We start from the raw sequence: 17210 nt of genomic DNA, 5'->3' as shown, positions 1-17210 counted from the left end.
CAGCTAAGGCGTCATACTGACATCATCAGAAAAGAACCTTCACTCCAAATGCGGAAAAAATGGTCACACTTTGATTAAAGATTATTTAATAAAGATTTTAGGGCGAAGCAGTGGCTCAGTAGGTAGTGCTGTCGCCTCACAGCAAGAAGGTCACTGGGTCGTTGGTTCGAGCCTCGGCTCAGTTGGTGTTTCTGTGTGGAGTTTGCATGTGGTTAAGAGTTTTGCATGGGTTTCCTCCGGGTGCTCCGGTGTCCCCCACAGTCCAAAGACATGCGGTACAGGTGAATTGGGTAGGCTAAATTGTCCGTAGTGTATGAGTGTGTGTGTGTGAATGTGTGTGTGGATGTTTCCCAGAGATGGGTTGCAGCTGGAAGGTTATCTGCTGCGTAAAAACTTGCTGGATAAGTTGGCTGCTCATTCCGCTGTGGCGACCCCGGATTAATAAAGGGACTAAGCCGACAAGAAAATGAATGAATGAATGAATAATAAAGATTTTATTAAATTAGCTTGCACATACTAATTGTTCACCTAAAGAATAGCAACGTGCACTAGAAAAATAAACATAAATAAAATAAAACATTTTCACAGACTCCAAAATACAAAACGCTGTCTAAAGTTCTTTTTTTCTTTGTTTCTTTTAAGGGTAAACTGGTGAAGTACTTCAGTCGGCAGCTCTCTTACAAGCGTAAAGTGTCCTTACAGGAGCGTAATGCGGAGCTGGACGGATTCCCTCGGCTGGGACACTGGTTCCGCATTGTTAACATGAGGAAGGAGGTTCTTGAGGTAAGTGGAGCCTTTATAAACAACTAATGCACAAACTCCACCCTCAGACCATTTTATTGGCCAACGCAGTCCTACAGTCACCAGTCGAGAAGAAATCAGACTCATTTCAGAGTTTGGAAATGTTATAAATATAGCTGATTTTGATATGGAAATAATAATGATTAAGGGTTAGGGACTAGTATTGGGTTAACTTGTTTTGATAATCGGCGAGGCAGTGGCGCAGTAGGTAGTGCTGTCGCCTCACAGCAAGAAGGTCGCTGGGTCGAACCTCGGCTCAGTTGGTGTTTCTGTGTGGAGCTTGCATGTTCTCCCTGTCTTCGTGTGGGTTTCTTCCGGGTGCTCCGATTTTCCCCACAGTCCAAAGACATGCGGTACAGGTGAATTGGGTAGGCTAAATTGTCCATAGTGTGTGTGTAAATGTGTGTGTGGATGTTTCCCAGAGATGGGTTGTGGCTGGAAGGGCATCTGCTGTGTAAAAACTTGCTGGATAAGTTGGCGGTTCATTCCGCTGTGGCGACCCCGGATTAATAAAGGGACTAAGCCGACAAGAAATTGAATGAATGAATGTTTAGATAATCAGCCCTATGATCGACTTTAAAAGGATTGTTAAGTAGCCTACAAATAAAAATGCACTCATTATTTACTCACTCTCAAACTGTTTTGTGTTAATTTTTTTTGTGAACACAAAATAAGATAATCTGAAACATGTCGGAAACTGGTAGCCATTAGCTATGTTTTCATTCTAAGATGTGAATTAAATTTCTGCATGAAACTGTAGTATTGCATAAAAGACGTGTGAATAAAGCAGCGTTTCCATCTTATGAGTCAAAGAGAACAAAATTATCACTTGCTGATTTATCTGGCGGCAAATATTAACAGTAAAAACAGAATTTGCTGCGGTGGGAGAAGCAGCGTGAAGCTTTTCTTTATTTAATAAATTACTTGCGCATCAGAATGCAATGCCAACACGCAATGAACATGTGGTGCCGATTGAAGGTGTGAGACACAGAGCACAGACGCTCTTGGTAATTCTGGAGGTAATGATTAATATAATAACACCAATACTGAAATGGTTACGGCATGGCCAAAACAACATTTCAGATGTTTTACAATGTGCTCAGCCAGCTGGTTTGTCCATTCACGCACATTTTTATCATCACATGACCTTTTTTAATACTGGAATTTGTTTTGTAAAAGTGTTTCCATTATAGCTTAAGCAGATTTTTTCTTATGGAAAAAAAAGTTTATCCTACTCAGCAATGGGCATACATTTTTTTTTGTACATTTTCAAAATGTATTCGCTTCTTGGCGTGTCCAAAATGCACATAAAAATATGTGGATAGAAACACAGCTATTCACATCTGTAGTAGAACAAATCTGTGGAAATCAACAGCAACTGGATTTCAACATTCCTTATATTATATTTGTTTGTGTTAAAAAAGAGAAAGAAATTCATAAAGGTTTTGTATAAACAGAGGGTGAGTAAATTATTATTTTTTGGGGTAAACTATCAGGATGACTGTCACCTTTAAGCTATAAAGTAATAAATATAACAAAAGAAATACTAAATTTAAAATTACATAAAAAAATTAAATATAAAACAAAGTAAGCTGTTTTTAGTTAGTAAGGGTTGATAAAACAACTCTGGTCTCAAGTGTCTTTGGAAAATAAAAGTTTCAGATGACCCAGTGACTCAACTACATATTTTTTAGGATATGTTTCATCAGCATACAGAATGAAATAAAAGTTGTGCACTGGTCATGAGCTTTATAGAGTTCATGAAATGCTTCTCTTATTTCTTTTTTCCACATTAAAAGTTTAATCCTTCTCTCAGTCTTGAAAAACAAAACAGAAAAATGTGCCCTTTGGATGAACTGTAATCGTAATTACAACTTTCAAGTAACTTCAATGGACAGAATATTCATGCAAGCATTAATTCATGTTATAAAAAGGAAAAATAAACGACATTATTGTAATAACTTAAAGAGCTTAAAGAATAAGTTATCATACTGCATTGTATAACATTTAACTGATTACTGAAATGTATTGCTGACAAATGGCAATGTATAAAGATTTAAAATGACAATATAATAGTAATTTATGCAATTTTTAAAGTTTTCCTCAAATGCCTTTGGAAAATAAAAGTTTTAGTTAATCCAGTCGCTCAACTTTCAATTTTTTTAATATGTGTTATCAGCATACAGAATTCACACGTTTTGGAGCTCTAAAGTTCATTAAATGCTGCCCTCATTTTTCATTCATTCATTCATTAATTTTCATTTTGGCTTAATCCCTTTATATATTAGTCCCACAGCAGAATGAACCGCCAACTTATCCAGGACAACATCCATACACACTCATTCACAGTCAAACACTACGGACAATTTAGCTTACCCAATTCACTTGTACCGCATGTCTTTGGACTGTGGGGGAAACCCGGAAAAAACCCACGCGAACACGGGGAGAACATGCAAACTGAATAAAAAAAAACGGTTGAATCGCTAATTGCCTCCTCAATTGTAAGTCGCTTTGGACAAAATCTTCTGCTAAATGTCTAAATGTAAAAGCTAAAATATATACATATTATATGTATATTTAATTAAATCAAAAAAAGCGTATAACCATTACATAAAATAACAATTAAACAAGAGTATTTTTTTAAATTGACATTTTTCATCAATGTTAAATAGAGAATAGCTTGCATGCTACTAAATGTTTTTGAAAAATACCTTTTGTATATTTTGACAAGATTTTTTCTAGCTCAAACAGGATGGAAGTGAAATATTTAGTTTTTATCTTTGCATAGTACATTACGATAATCAAGGCAGCTAACAGAAGAAAGAGATTAAAAATACAATAAATAAAAGATCTCGCAGACACACGGTGAAGGTTTAATGATATGTAAATGTGTCAGTGCTTTACGTTTGTCTATTGAGATCGTCCACTTGAAGAATCAGGATGTTTTGGGTCAAGTAGAACCTCCAGATACAGCAGACCTCTAAATGTGTCCCTTCTGGTGGGATGAAGGCTGTAAACTGAAGCTTCGGAACAGCAGATAGTCTGATGGCCTCGATGTTTTTATTTATTTTAATTTTATTTTTCTTAAATTATTTTATTGATTTAAACAGGGGAATACAGAGTTATAAATAAAACAGCATACAAGAGAATAGGCCTGTCATAATAATGAATATATTAACTTATACAACACATGGACATGTCCTCAATCATTTTTGGTGATGCAATATATATCGCCCATACATCCAAACCAAATTCATCTTCAAAACCAAATTCATTCAACATCTTCAGCTGTTTGGAACACTGTATTTTTAAGATAAAAAAATAGATGTCTCAAAATTTTTTTGTGCCTAACAAGACAGAGGTTATGTTGATTGGTTCTTCCAACCAACTAAGTAAAACTAAACCTCTTAACATTAACCTAGATGGCTCGGCTGTTAAGGTCCAGGCCAAACTAAAGAACTTAGGGGTAATATTTGACAAAAATCTAACATTTGACCCCCACGTACTGTCTGCTGTAAAGACTTTCACCCCATGCTGTCCTTTTCTGTGGCAGAAAAACTAATCAATACTTTCATTTTTTCCCCGCTTAGACTATTGCAATGCTTTACTAGCTGGCGTTTCCAAAAATAACATCATTCATTCATTTACTTGTCGGCTTAGTCCCTTTATTAATCCGGGGTCGCCACAGCGGAATGAACCGCCAACTTATACAGCAAGTTTTTACGCAGTGGATGCCCTTCCAGCCGCAACACATCTCTGGAAAACATCCACACATACACACACACACACACACACACACACACACACACTCATACACACACTCATACACTACGGACAATTTAGCCTACCCAATTCACCTGTACCGCATGCATTTGGACTGAGCACCCGGAGGAATACCCACGTGAACACAGGGAGAACATGCAAACTCCACACAGAAACGCCAACTGTGCCGAGGCTCGAACCAGCGACCCAGCAACCTTCTTGCTGTGAGGCGTCAGCACTACCTACTGCACCACTGCCTCGCCAAAAGTAACATCAACAAACTACAATATGTCTAAAGCAGCGGCAAGAATTCTGACAGGGACTGAAATAAGAGAACACATTACACCTGTTTTGAGGTCCCTCCATTGGCTACCAGTCAGATTTCGTATTAATTTTTAAAATCCTCATGCTCACATACAAGGCCCTGCATGGTTTGGCTCCACACTATCTGACGGAACTCTTAACTTGGTACTCCCCTTCACGTGACCTCTGTTCCTCTTATTCTTGTCTTTCAAAAGTTCCCTGCACACGTCTGCGCTCTATGGGTGACCGGGCTTTCGCATCTCTGGCTCCTAGGCTCTGCAACTCTCTCCCCCATGACATTAGACATGCTGAATCTTTTAAATTGTTTAAATCATCCTTAAAAACTCACTATTTTACACCCACCTATTCATGAGGTGTGCATTTTTGGGTTTGTTTCTAGATAGTTGATTGTTTTATCAATTTTGAATGTTTTAGCTATTGTGAACGTTTCAGCCTGAATGATTAAATTTTACTGTTATTCTAAACTGTTTTACATCTGTGTCTTTTCTGTGTAAAGCGCTTTGAGAATTACATTTTAAAGGTGATATATAAAAATAAACTATTATTATTATTATTATTATTATTATTATTATTATCATCATCATCATTATTATTATTATTATTATTATTATTATTATTATTATTATTATTATTATTATTATTATTAATTATTATTGTTATTATTATTATTATCATTATTATTATTTTTATTATTGTTATTGTTATTATTATTATTAATAATATTATTGTTATTATTGTTATTGTTATAATAATAATAATAATTATTATTATTATTGTTATTATTATTATTATTATTATTATTGTTATAATAATAATAATAATAATAATAATAATAATAATAATTATTATTATTATTGTTATTGTTATTATGATTATTATTATTATTATTATTATTAATATTATTTCTATCTCTGTTGGAGGTATCAGTGTCAGTATGGTTAAACAAAACTTACTATAGTATATTTTCATGTGTGTGCCTGACAACTGAAAATAGATCTGTTACTTTTTTGTAGTTTTTTTTACCATGGCCATTATTGTTTATTATTATTGTTTGTTTAAGATATCATTAGGTTTGTTTTCACATTCTGATTTCAATGCCTAATTATTAAATAGTTAAAATGACTATGATCAGGGGGTCTGACCCCAACTAATTAACGCTTGACCCCCCTGAAGGACATCACTGGGAAACACCCATTCACTCACATACAATACAGACACTCACACACACTCACATGCACGAAGCTTACCCAATTTACCTATAGCGCATGTGTTTGGACTTGTGGGGGAAACCGGAGCACCCGGAGAATACCCACGCCAGCATGGAGAGAACATGCAAACTCCACATAGAAATGCCAAGACTCGAACCAGCAACCTTCTTGCTGTGAGGCGATTGTGCTACCCACTGTGCCACCATGACGCCTACGGTAAAATACTGTAGTATATTTTCATGTGGTTGCCTAATGACTAAAAATACATCTGTTACTTTTTCCTAGTTTCTTATTTTTACCGTGGACATTTTTGTTAACATTAATTATTATTATTTATTTGTTTAGGATATAGCTCCGGTTTCCCCCACAAGTCCAAAGACATGCGGTACAGGTGAATTGGGTATGCTAAAATTGACCGTAGTGTATGAGTGTGTAAATGGATGTTTCCCAGTGATGGGTTGCAGCTGGAAGGGCATCCGCTGTGGAAAACATATGCTGGAATAGTTGGTGGTTCATTCTGATGTGGCAATCATTAATAAATAAGGGACTAAGCTAAAGAAAAATGACTTCATTAAATATAAGATTCTTATTTATTTAGGTTGCGTCCTGGCTGAAGCCTGGCTAAGCCGAAAAGAAAAAGAATTAATGAATGAATGTTTGATGTACATTTTCACATTTCGTTTCCAATTCCTAATTATTCAGTTGTTAATATTACTATAATTAAATGAAGTGTTCTAAAGAATAAAATATTATGTGTTTTTTGGAAGAGTGTACTCGCACTATCATGCTATTATACACTACCTGACAAAAGTCTTGTCGTCAATCTCAATTGTAAGAATAACAAATAATAACTTGACTTCTAGTTGATCATTTAGAAAAGTGGCAAAAGGTAGATTTTTCTAATGAATCGTCAGTTGAACTGCATCCCAGTCATCACAAATACTGCACAAGACCTATTGGAACCTGCATGGACCCAAGATTCTAACAGAAATCAGTCAAGTTTGGTGAAAGAAAAGTCATGGTTTGGGGTTACATTCAGTATGGGGACATGCGAGAGATCTGCAGAGTGGATGGCAACAGCAACAGCCTGAGTTATCAAGACATTTGTGCTGCCCATTACATTACAAACCACAGGAGAGGGCTTATTCTTCAGCATGATAGCGCTCCTTCTTATACTTCAGCCTCAACATTAATGTTCCTGAAAGCAAGGTGCTCCAGAATTGACCAGCCCAGTCACCAGATATGAACATTATTGAGCTGTGTTGAGACTTTTGTCAGGTAGTGTAGTGTTAAAATGGTTTTAAAATGACAATAATATTGTTTATCTCAATAAATTTTGTTGCTATATAGTATATCGTACCACAAAAAATAGATGTTGTGTCAGGCATGCAAAGGAATTAACAACAAAAATTAAAAACATTTAACTCAAGCATATAAATCATGTACATTTCAGCAGTTGCGATGTCTTAAGAGCTTTAGGATTAGTTCATATTTAAGTCAAAGGATCATAAAAAGGAAAGAGTTTACAGCTTGGTACAGTCAGCGTACATTTTGTTATGTGATACATATTGTTATGTGGTACTTTCCAAATAACAGAAGGGTTTTAGTTATTTTGTCCATTTCTGAAAATCCAGAGTTACAATCCATAAATAAAACCAATTTATTAGTTATACCGATCAAATTATAGTACACTTCAAAAACTAATAAGGAAAAGGGCCTCAGTGTTTGTCACTATTCTCTGTACTGTAGAAGTGCTAGCGCTGTCCGCTGTGCTGAAGCCCCCAGCTGGTAAGGAGAAGCAACTGCAGCTTCACAAACTGTAAGAATTGGCTTAAAGGAATATAAACTTTCATTTCTGGATCAGGGAACGGAGTGTGATAAAGGGCCATTAAAGCTTTAAAGACGGACCTGCTATAAGCTTTGAGGTGTTTAAGTGATGGTGTATGGAGCCGTTCGTGCTATTAGTTTCTTGCTATATATAATCAATCTATTAACCCAATGTATTCATACAATGTAAAAATACTGTGTTCCAAATAATTGTTTTTTGTTGTGCCAACACAAATTGATTTAGTTAACTTAATTGTTTTCACAAATTTGAGCAGATTCAGCATGAAACAATTAGGTTGTCTAAAAAACACTTAGGAATAGATGTTGTCTTTTTTGAGTGTAACATTTGGGTTTGCTTCAATCAGGAACTAACTAACTAACTAACTAACTAACTAACTAACTAACTAACTAACTAACTAACATAACTAAATATGTATAAATCTTTTGTTCATTTTATTTACTTTTATGATTTTTTTTTTTTTTTTTTGAGATTTAACCTTTTGAAAAAAACATTACACTTTTATTTTGGGTCATTTTGAACAACCAGAGCACTTAAATATATATGACAATTCATATCAATGTCACACTCTTTTGAGGGTAAAATTTGTTTACAGTAATATTTTATATATGATGCTTACATGAGTTAAAAAACTATTGGATCGTGGTTCAGAAAGTGAACGTTTATCGAACTAAAACGGATACAGTTTAAAAAGTTTTAAATTAAAAGGGATTACATTTAATTATGTTCATACCAATTTAAATGCTTTACTATGTTATATTGATACAAATACAAATTCATTACTGAAAAAAATCATTTGTTACAACATATTTTATTTGTATATTATCAATTATTCTTGTCCAAATTGATTTAAAATGTTCAAATATGGGGGTCAATATTTAATTAACCAGAGCTGAAGTGAAGAGTAAATAAAAAAAAACGTATTTAAAACTCCACACAGAAATGCCAATTGACCCAGCCGGGACTCGAACTTGCTGTGAGGCGATAGTGCTACTTATGTGTTGTTGTTTTATGAACACGTTATTTTTAAGTTTTCCATTTCCCTTCAAGTTGAGGTTGTTCCAACTCATACTGTTGAGTATTGAGGCACTGCAAGTTGATAGGACATGATTTGACTTCACCTGACTAAAACTCAGAATAATTTTTTACAGTGAAACCACTGAGCCACTGTCACCCTGTAATAACTACAAAAAAATTGACAAAGGATTACAAAATAATTGTAAATATTTTTTCAAATGTCATTTATTTCTGTGATGACAACAGAATTTGTACCTTATGACCCTTTTGTGAACGATATTTTTTTCAGAGTTTTTTAATATGTACATTTATTTAATTTATTCGGCACACAAATGTTTTAAATCACGTAAAAGTGCAAAAGTTCATGCTGTCACTTAACACTATTTAATGTTTGCCAAATCAAAGTTAAAAATTTAAACCAAAATAATCAAAATCTCACTGACTGTTTGACCATTTCACTATTATTTTTTGATTTTGTTTTAAATTTGCCTTAAATCCAACCCAGGCTCATTGGAAATATCTACCTCAGCCTACGTTGCTCCGATTACATTTTGTTGCTAGTTTTTAGGTGACAAATCCACTAGAGGATGCTGTTTACATTTTACAAAACTGAAAAATGCTACTCAAGGTACGTTTTATTGTGCGTTTCATCAATATAATGTCCATGTAAATATCATTAGTGTGAAAAGAAACAACAGTTGTTGACATCATACTGCCCCCTAGCGATTATTTTACCTAGAAACTGCAGTCAAACATATGTTAAAGTAAGCTTATTTTACAATTTCACATAAATTAATCGATAATATGTCCCTTTAATTATCATTAGCGTGAAAAAGAACAAAAGTTGTTTGCATCATACTGCCCCCTAATGTTCATTTTACCTAGAAATTGCTGTCAAATATATATTAAAGTTTTTTTGTGATATCACAGAAATTTGTCAATAATTAATCAATAAAATGTCCCTATAAATATCATTAGTGTGAAAAGAAACATAATGACCGCTAGTGTTCATTTTACTTAGAAACTGCAGTCACAAACAAATGTTGAAGTCACAAAAAATTTGTCAACAATTTGTCCCTGCATAAATCATTAATGTGAAAAGGAACAAAAGTTGTTAGCATCATACTGCCCCCTAGTGTTTATTTTACCTAGAAACTGCCGTCACAAACAAAGTACAAAGTAACATTTTTTTGCGGGTTTGACAGACATTGTAAGCTAAATTTCAATGAGCCTGCTTAACGTTTGCACATCGCTGTGTTTCAGGAGATTTCTCCAGGTGAGCTGACTCTGGAGGCTCTGTTAGAGATGGTGGATGATCAGGTGTGTGAGGAGCTCAAGAAGTTTGGAGCCAGTGATGAAGAATGTGCTCGACTCAACGCCTCACTCTCGTGTCTGAGATCAGCCCACCAATCAGGTGAGCTCAACAGATGCTGCTTTTAATACGTCTATAGTGCACTTTAAAGGAGTGGTTTTGCTTTGGGCTGGTGCGGGGTGTTTAAGCCCCTGATATTGTCAAAAGCCCCTGATCTTTTGGAATATGTTGCACTTTAAAAAAATAGCTTGTATAACATATATTTTGTTATCCAAGTACTTTTTCTACCAGCAGGTGAGAGTGAGACTGTTGTCACATGGCAAGGGTTAAAAAAATCCCACCACTGCACTGTTGTCATGCATTCATTATTTTGAGGAGCTGGAGCTCATGCACTAATAATACAATTGTTTCGCAAAATTGAATAATTCTAACTACTGATGAAGCTTAAGATTTGTTTTCACAGTATAAAATGTGTGTAGATTGAATGAATTAAAACTTCTTTTGGGAGAGGGTGGGCAGGGCGCTTGGGGCTAAGCCCCTTATCCTTTTCGACCCTAGCAATACCCCTGCGTTAAAGCACACAATTCCCTAGACTGTTGTTATATGGTGGAATTTTGAGATTTGTTTTTACTAAAATTACACTTTACAACAAGGTTGTAATAGTTTATGGTGATGTATTTACTAACATAAACAAGTATTGGACAATACATTAGTTACAGTATTTTTTCATGTTTGTTAACATTAGTAATATGTAAATACATGTACAGTTGCCTATTGTTAGTCATTAACAGTTAGTTCATCAATAGTGCATGTTAACTCATGGTGCATTAACTACTATTAACAATTATGAATTTAGAATTTTAATAATGTATTAGTACACATTGAACTATGATTAATAAATGCTTATGTTAGTAAATTGACTAACATTACCTAATGAAACCTTATTTTAAAGTGTGTTGGAAATTGATGGCGGATTATGGTGAAAATGCCCCACAAATTCAAGAAGAGGGGGTGAGAATATAATATCCCTGCCCAATTAAACTAAAGTGTCAGATATGTAGCTGTCGGTGAAGTGAAAATATGAACAAGAATCAAGAATGTTGATTTGCTAACAAAGATGATATATGGATTATAAATAAGGGCTGGTGAGTTAACTTAACGAAACCACAACACTTTATAATAACTGCATGCAATCATTAAAAAAGCATTAGCAAAGAGTTAATTGATAATTTGTTAAGCATTAACAAATAGACATTAGTAAGCAGTTTATAAATATAGTTACAAATGCTATGTTTTGGACTTATAAGCACATGTACTGTATAGTGTGCTTAATGATTGTATTTTCATACTTTCTTAATGACAATTATTTCATTACTAAATTAATTATTGTATTATTTACAAACCAGATATTTATCAGTAGTTGGTGATTTTTAAGAGCATTTAGAATGAGTAATTAAATGATTAATAAACTATTCAAATGAATATTTATACGTCTTATTTTTTAGGCATATAGTAATAGTTACTCTGTATGTTGGCAAGTGCTTTTTTCACACAACTTCATGCCGTTTTCTGAAGTGAAGACTATTTATGCTTACTAAAACCCTTATTTTTATTATTATTGTTAAATTCATCAGCAGCTCTTTTAATAGACACAGCCTTCAGGTGTTTTAAAAAAGTTGTTTCTCTTCTTAACTGTGCTAAAAAAAAGCGAACAGGGCCTCATAACAATGCACCTGAAAAACAACCAGTTTTTGGGAAATATATCATCTTAACAGAGAAGTTCATTTGAGATCCTGGGTTCAAAGAGTGTGTTTGCATACTTTTGGAAACATAGTAAAGCTCTGTCAGAGATCGTCCAGTAGAGGGAGACACAACACTTTGAGTTCTGTTACTGTGAAATGGCACATGAAGTCTTATAGATTGCTTATTTAGTGATGTAGATACTGGTTTAGTTTAGTTTAGTTTTTAGTTTCTCTACTTTTTAGTCAGACAAAATGCTGTTCAGCTATTATTTCATTACAAGTTATAGAGATGGTTCAGACTCCTATTATGATGTTAGGAATGACGTGTGTGTTTTGTGACATATTAGGATCCGTATGACGTAAGTATGACATCGGTATTACAAGGAGAAGAACACTTATGAGGACAGTATGATGTCCCATTTTTCAAAAGACTTTACCGAATGTAAGTCTGTCTCTCTGTCTGTCTGTCTCTGTCCTTCTGTCTATCTTTCCATCTGCTTGTCTGTCTATTACAGACTAAAAAAATCTATATAAAAATAAAACAAAGTTTAAGTAGTCTATTCTGATCATCAAGGGTGCATTTATTTTATTTAAAAAAATAAGTAAAAAAACTGTCCAAACTGTATTTTAAAGTTAATTTAAAATCTTTTATCATGAAATGTAGTTTAAAAGATTTTTTTCTTCGCAATGTCAAATTTTCAATTAATACTAGAGTTTTCAGGGTCTTATAATCAGAAATAAGTCAAGGTCTTTATAATATATTTAAAGGTTTTGTCTTTTTTTATTTGTATTTTATTCATGTTTTTTTTTTTCCACGTTTATATATATATATATATATATATATATATATATATATATATATATATATATATATATATATATAAATATATATAAATATAGTTATTTTTATTTATATATATATATATATATATATATATATTTATATATATATATATTTATATATATATATATATATATATATATATATATATATATATATATATATTTATATATATATATATATATATATATATATATATATATATATATATATATATATATATATATATATATATAATTTTTTTTTTTTTTTTTTTTTTTACAGTTTTTTTCTCAGTCACATTGGTGCATTTCACACAACACTATTTACTATTTACATTTACATTTAATTAGTCATTTGTGCACATCATAGCAGCAGTTTCTCATTTCTTCCAACAAATTGCAGATGCTTTTGGACATGCATCAATTGTTTTCATACTACTCTCTGCTGTTTATAACATTATCATTATCATTATCACATCATGTCATGTCAGTCAAAATTAACTAAACTTGTGAATGCTGAATAGTCAGTCCATATAAAACTAGTCAAATAGTCATAGTCAAATAATAGTTTCATTACTTGAGTTGCCAAAGCCATTTGTTGTCTTTCTACTTGGTCTGTCAAATTTGTCTTTTTACAAAGAATTGGATCCAGAATAAGAAATGTTTGATTCAATTTTTATTGAATTTATGACATTTTTCAATCTATGGCTTAAAACTGAAATACTGTAAAAAAAAAACTGACAAAAGTAATAAAATACTGTAAATATTAGAGAAAACACATGTAAACCAAAATACAGTCAAATCTATTGGAAGCGTAGGACATAGCCACCATTGACCTCCTTCAGAACAACACAGACCTTCCACCGTTTTTAATGTTTGCAGACTGATTGCTAATCGATTTGTGTGAAGGAGTGTCAAACTGGTGCTTCAGTGAATTCATACGGATCTTGGTAGTTTCTTACTGATCTTGGTAGTTTCTAATGGTTGGGAACAGATGGTTTCTGTTTGGTTACCATAGCTAAAACAAGGGAGTTTGGACTGCTTGAATGACATCCGTGTTAACTGTTTTTAAAAATGTTCAACCCAATGAGAAAGTGTTTACACATTTGCAAGACCTGTCTTCTGCTCTGCAGGGATAGTGATAATAAAAATGAAGTGGAACCTAGTTTCTTTAACCAGATCAAAGCAAACAAGAAAAACTGTAATGACACTGACACTTTCATTGACATCAATACTTGCAGGTTACTTGCAGGTTATCAACTAGGTTTTGCAGTTTGTACTAGTTGTTTTGAGAAATGCATGAACTGTTGTGCAAATGTAAATAGCGTTGTGAGAAATGCATCAAAGCCACTGAGAAAAACTGTAATATTTCTCCCACTGGAGGGCAGCATTGACTCATGCTCTGAAATACGGCACAGTTTGATAACGGTGTTAGATAACATCGCACTTGAAATGATCTGAAAGATCTGTCCTGCGGTGTTTGTCCTCTTTCTGCCCAGCTGGAGCCGATTATTCCTGCTCTTACCTGAAAAACACATGATTGAAGGAAGTGTTTCTGCTGATGCTCAGATCTCAGTCCAGTTTAGACCTTTACCAGAGTGTGGAGTGCTAGAAAACTGAAGCGGAAACATTCATCTATCTATCTATCTATCTATCTATCTATCTATCTATCTATCTATCTATCTATCTATCTATCTATCTATCTATCTATCTATCTATCTGTCTGTCTGTCTGTCTGTCTGTCTGTCTGTCTGTCTGTCTGTCTGTCTGTCTGTCTGTCTGTCTGTCTGTCTGTCTGTCTGTCTGTCTGTCTGTCTGTCTGTCTGTCTGTCTGTCTGTCATCAGTGGCAGATTTGGGCATGGGCAAAATCAACGCTAGCCCAGGGAGGCATCTTGCTGGGGGCAGCATGGGGAGACGATGCAAAAAACAAAAAACAAACAAACAAAAAAAAAAAAGAACAAAAAAAAAAAGGTGACCCAGTAAAAGTGTTGTGATACAATTTACTTTCTGCAAGTGTATTAATTCTCGGCCACGGGTCTGGTCTAAGACAACAGATAATTCTATCAAGCGTATATTTTCTGTATTCTAAAGAATTGTCATAAATAATATATTATGAAAAAGATTTTGTAATTGATCTTAGGATATCACTCCAGTTGTGTCTTTAAATTGTTTTCCAGTTACATTTAGGATTGATTTCAGTTATTTATTTAGAATAATAATTGTATAATAATAATTGTTTTATTTATTTATTTATATTATAAACAAAATGTTACATTTATTAAAAATAAATAAATATATTTAAGTGTATTTATGATAAATAGTTTAAATATTTATAAAGTCAACCGCAGAATGTCTTCTATACTTCTCAGGGGATGGGGGACTAGGTATATTTAGGGTGGTTTCGCTCAGGGTGCCCTTTAAACTAGTACCGCCACTGTCTGTCGTTCTATCGTTCTGTCGTTCTATCATTCTATAGCTCTGTCGTTCTATTGCTCTGTCTATCTGTCTGTCTGTCTGTCTGTCTGTCTGTCTGTCTATCTTTTGTTCTAACGATTATTCTAATGTTCTATCTATCTTGTTGCGTTCGCAAGTCTATCTATCTATCTATCTATCTATCTATCTATCTATCTATCTATCTATCTATCTATCTATCTATCTATCTATCTATCTATCTATCTATCTATCTATCTATCTATCTATCTATCTATTGGTCTGTCTGTCTGTCTGTCTGTCTGTCTGTCTGTCTGTCTATCTGAAAGTTAACTTTACTTCATAATATTTCTTTATTCATTAAAACCTGACTATTTCTATTGGAAAACTCAAAAATATCTTTGTTGACCAATTACCATCAAATACAGTATTTTTTCCCGTAATTTAATTATACATTCATTACTTTTATTGCTTAGCATTTTGTCATTCTGTAAATTTTGGTAAATTTTATATCCACTATAACTAGTGATATTACATATCATGCATACAGTAGTTTTCCATTTTCTTTTCATCCTTCACAAAACACAAAACCACAACAAAAGAACTTTGAAGCTTACTTTGAAGAAATCTGAAAACCTGTAACCATTGACTTCCATAGTAGGATAAACACATACAATAGAAGTCATTGGTTACCAGCTTCCTACAAAAAACATCTTATTTTGTTTTTCACAGAACAGAGAAACACATAAAGATTTGTTCAAACAGAATGACAGAATGTCCATTGTTTTGGGTGAACTATCCCTTTAAAGACAAAAGTTCACTCAGAAGTGCATTTTTAGGCCAACAGAGGGCAGTAAAGGTCTTTCAGTTTTATTTCAATCTGTGCGTTGTGTAATTATAATAATAAGGATAGCAAGAAAACAAAAGCAAACCATTCTGGCACATTGAGCATCATATGACTTATACATACTATTTTGCTAAAGCTTTTTTATTCATAAACTTATATTTGAGCATTTGTTTACAGCCCTTTCTCCATCTGTTAGCATTGTGCAGGAATCTCTAAAGTGATAAGATGATAATGCAACATGTTGTCATTGAATCTCTTCATGGATTTAGCCTCTCATCTGATCTTTTTTCTATGGCTGTGAGTAGAATCAGTTTGTCTGTCTCCGGAGAGCTTGAATGTCCTCGAAACGTGGTTTCCCACTGTGATTGTGTTCAGACGCTGCGATAATCATCGCTTGCTGTTCAAAGTGTGATCAGACTGGATTGCTTTGTTTAAAACGAAACACTGCAGGCAAAAAAAAAACAAAAAACATAGTTATTTGATTCACCTGCCAGTTTTGAGATTTCGGGTCTTCATTAAGTGCATCTCAGGCTAATAACATTAAGTGTTTTGTCAGTCATTATCGTTTTGTCATTGTAGATTTTAATTAAAATACATGGCCTATTTTTATAGGCAGTTTTCTTAAACTGAGTTTTTTTTCCATTGCTTTCTTTGAGTCATAATTTTCCTCTTCAACAGCACTTCATGTTTTCTGGCTGTTCACGGTATTTTCTAAATTATGAAGTGATAAAAATATTCCTGAAATCCCCGCTGTAAAAACCTTTGACTCACTGAAGTAAAGTTGATTTTATATTCACACATTTATTTATTACGGTACTCTGAATATTTCGGTCTGAAATCCCATGTACAGGGGGTAAAAGCATTCAACACGTCATGTTTTATTGGGAATAATATTTCTAAAGGAGCTGTTATTGACATGAAATTAAATCAGATTTTGGTAAAAACCCAAACAATGCAAACATAAAAATAAAACAAAACAAAAACTATAATATTGGAATGACACGAAAAAAAGCACTGAACTACTGAAACGTTTTAAATACTTTATATAAAAGGCTTTCTTGGTGATGGCAGCTTAAAAATGCATCTCATATAGAGAAT

General features: G+C 33.4%; 1 protein-coding gene across 7 annotated transcripts in view; it reads left to right on the top strand.

The window, feature by feature from the left end:
• Positions 1-17210, top strand: part of ksr2 (kinase suppressor of ras 2) — a 216187-nt gene that overhangs the window by 17031 nt on the left and 181946 nt on the right. For all 7 annotated transcript variants that reach the window (XR_012406063.1, NM_001423542.1, XM_009301241.5 and 4 more), the window contains 2 exon segments: positions 643-783; positions 10222-10372. Coding sequence is in view for 6 of the 7 variants with exons in the window: in NM_001423542.1 (NP_001410471.1) it covers positions 643-783; positions 10222-10372 (292 nt within the window). In the remaining variant the exon portion in view is untranslated.

Source organism: Danio rerio, chromosome 5 (genome assembly GCF_049306965.1).
Source record: "Danio rerio strain Tuebingen ecotype United States chromosome 5, GRCz12tu, whole genome shotgun sequence".
NCBI classification, from domain to species: Eukaryota; Metazoa; Chordata; class Actinopteri; order Cypriniformes; family Danionidae; genus Danio; species Danio rerio.
This window is presented reverse-complemented; position numbering and strand designations above follow the sequence as displayed.